Genomic DNA, 2,859 nt, shown 5'->3' on the forward strand with positions numbered 1-2,859 from the left:
TAGAATAGGGTACCATTTGGGACACACACTTTGACTCTGCCGAGAAGCAGCTTCCTCTCCAGTAGTACATGCATGACAATTCAGCGGTTATGTATAAGGTGATTACAAAGTAGTAAATAGCTTATCACCTTGAAGATTAATATGCATGCAACTATAAGATTTAAAAGGAGTCAATCATGTCATTGGTAAACAAGCCAGGCTAGTTGGAGCTGTTGGCCACAATGGGAAGGGGAAGTGATGTCATCTACAACAAACCGCCATGCCATCTAGGTTACTTTATTGTTATTGCCTAGTTTGCATGTCTTTGGACAAATGCTCAATCTTGTTTCAGTTATCCAAATCTGTTAGACAAAGAGCCATTGGTTAGATATTATAATGGGCTGAATTATGGAGCATCTATTAGTAATATGATTTCAATATTTTTTTCCTTTATTTTTGACTCCAGGAAGGATCATGCATCACCCACAAATCATCAACAAAGTCAGTCCCCTTCAAGGTCATAGGTCTAGGTCAAAAGTCTAGTAGATGCCAAAAGGAGATAAGAGTTGTGTTAATATAAGGAACTGTGATCAGATCAGCCTCACCTGGCCATTATTTTTTTACACGCTAATCAGTTTACTACTGGGCTGGCAGTTGGAGAGGCAGGGACAGAGAGAGATCTCTTGGGGACTAGATCATGTGTAGCCTTGATTCCAGCCAACAAGAATATGGTGTGATCTCTGGTCACGCAAGACTAGGACACACGACATTGTAACTATGTAGGCAATGATGGGCTATTCCTTGAAGCATATTTTTGCTCAAAACAGACTAACTTGTTGCTCTATAAATGTTAACGTCCCATTACTGGTCTTTGGTAGGCTTCAATGGCCTTACCTTCCCTAGCCGTGACATCACGTTATCACAAGTAGGCCTGTTAACAACACTTCATTACACAACCACATAGTCACTCCCCCATTCCTTTCTCTGACAGTCCTCTTCTCTTCCATTTAACATTATATATGTTTCTAACATCGACATAACTCCCCATACCTTTCTTTGGAAGTCCTCTTCCCTTCCCTGCACGAGACTTCCTGTCCAGCAGTTTGCTCTTGGGGCTGGTGGGGGGTGCGGTGCCATTAGTACCCCGGGAGGGGTCCCCGTTCTCACTAAACGAGTCCCCTCTCCCAGAGTCTCTAGAAGAAGTCTTCCTCAGCCTCCTCTTCGCTTTGGCTTTGAGACGGGCCTCGTGGATACTGTTAGGTGCTGAAATCCAGTTGCCATTTATTTCGTTCTTGATGTTTTTGGTGATAATGCCGTTCTCCTCTTCGCCCGATAGGAAAGAGTCACTCAGATCATCTGCGTCTGTTGGCAGGGGGTGAAAGAGGTGGTGGAAGACAAGGTAAGAAGGCAGTTTGACTGATTTACCAGAACAAACTCTATTTGCAGATGTTATATTTCATGACAGAGGTTATGGATAACTATAAGGTCATTTGATGTTCACAATGCACTAATTGTCTTATAAACAGAGTTTTAAAATGATAGTGTGTGTATTTAATATAATGCATTATGTTATTCTTGACTATATAAAATGTAAGGCCAGCAGAATACAAATCATGATCAGTGGTTACAGAAACCGCTGCAGTCACTGCAAGTTAGAGTCACCAGTAATCACTGAGCTACTTCCGCATCAAAAGTCCAGACAGACTAGACTGGTAAAGATAACTTACCAAGGGGGTTAGCGTTCAGCCATACCTCGCAGTCAGTTGCCATTTTTTTAAAAGTGGATTTGGAGCAGCGGAAATGCGTGCGAATAAAAAAAAAATATGCAGACACCTAAAATGATAAAATAACGTTTCAATTCATTTGGATGTGCATTAATTTCATTGGCACATCAACATGTCCAGACAAGCCCCCCACCCCACCCCTGACCTAATTCATGCATTGATAATCTCCAGACTAAATACAAATCGGTCTACAAAATGTTTTTGGAAAGCAGCAAAGCAAATCACTTCTGTCAGTTAATCGCAAACTCCTGCTGCGACGACGCACCACTACGCAGGCAAAACAATGACCGCATCGTTGTGCAGAAATCAATGACGAGATATTACACGGTAAAAATGGTAACCATTGAAACAAGAGTTAAGTACCGCTTAAAGTTGATGCACTCTATATATACTGTATATTTCAGGGATAATTTGTATATTGTCATTAGCTTTGCAATTATCACAAAGTTGAAGGCTGCCTCGATTGTTGTCACTTGGCAGCCCAAGTCCCAAGCGACGGGGAAATGCACGACAACAACAAAGCCAGCTATATTGCAGTAGGTAAAATCATTTATCGTCGAATTAAAAGAGCTGCTCCATAATGTCATACATTAGCTGTCTACCTTTTGCGTATCCAAAGGAAAATCACTGACCGTGTCTGCCGTTGAAGCTGCTCGTTGATGTGGGTTTTAAATTCAGTTGTTTTTATGTTGTATACCCAGCAACACTTGGCATAGAATTGTGTTTGAGATATACGATTGGCTGACCTTGCAAACGTGTTGTAAAAAGGGCACCAATCAAAATACCGGATGAGACCTGGCTTCTCGTATTTTCTGTAGGGTCGACTTCCTAATGATGTAGTGCTGCCCCCTATCGTTGGGGTTGCAGAGTAGCAACAATGCGTTTTTGTAAAACTTTCAACACTATTGCTATAACACTATTGCTATAATAACGTCTTATAATAAGCATTTTTGTGTTGGAGAAAATGTCAAATAACATTCTTTGTTTTATTTGAAACCCAACCAAATAAGCCTAAGTCTTAAATGGTGCAATGTTAGATAGCTAGAAAATAGCTAGAAAATAGCTAGAACATTTAGTTCTCAAACTTTTGGGGGCC

The 2,859-nt window shown here is 41.0% G+C and overlaps 1 protein-coding gene across 2 annotated transcripts; it reads right to left on the minus strand.

Annotated features, from left to right (window-relative positions):
- Positions 1 to 596: 596 nt before the first annotated feature.
- On the minus strand, positions 597 to 2,563 carry pdcd4b (programmed cell death 4b). 2 transcript variants are annotated; one of them, XM_052500850.1, is made up of 3 exons: positions 2,366 to 2,520; positions 1,707 to 1,812; positions 597 to 1,341 (listed from the first exon to the last, which is right to left on the minus strand). In XM_052500850.1, the coding sequence occupies exons 2-3, from the start codon at positions 1,747 to 1,749 to the stop codon at positions 944 to 946; spliced, it is 441 nt and encodes a 146-aa protein (XP_052356810.1). In that variant the 5' UTR covers positions 1,750 to 1,812; positions 2,366 to 2,520; the 3' UTR covers positions 597 to 943. The 2 variants fall into 2 exon arrangements, with proteins under 2 accessions (XP_052356810.1, XP_052356809.1); XM_052500849.1 differs by having other exon boundaries at positions 601 to 1,341; positions 2,396 to 2,563.
- Between the last annotated feature and the right edge of the window lie 296 nt (positions 2,564 to 2,859).

This window comes from Oncorhynchus keta, unplaced genomic scaffold (genome assembly GCF_023373465.1).
Source record: "Oncorhynchus keta strain PuntledgeMale-10-30-2019 unplaced genomic scaffold, Oket_V2 Un_contig_1204_pilon_pilon, whole genome shotgun sequence".
In the NCBI taxonomy this organism is placed as follows: domain Eukaryota; kingdom Metazoa; phylum Chordata; class Actinopteri; order Salmoniformes; family Salmonidae; genus Oncorhynchus; species Oncorhynchus keta.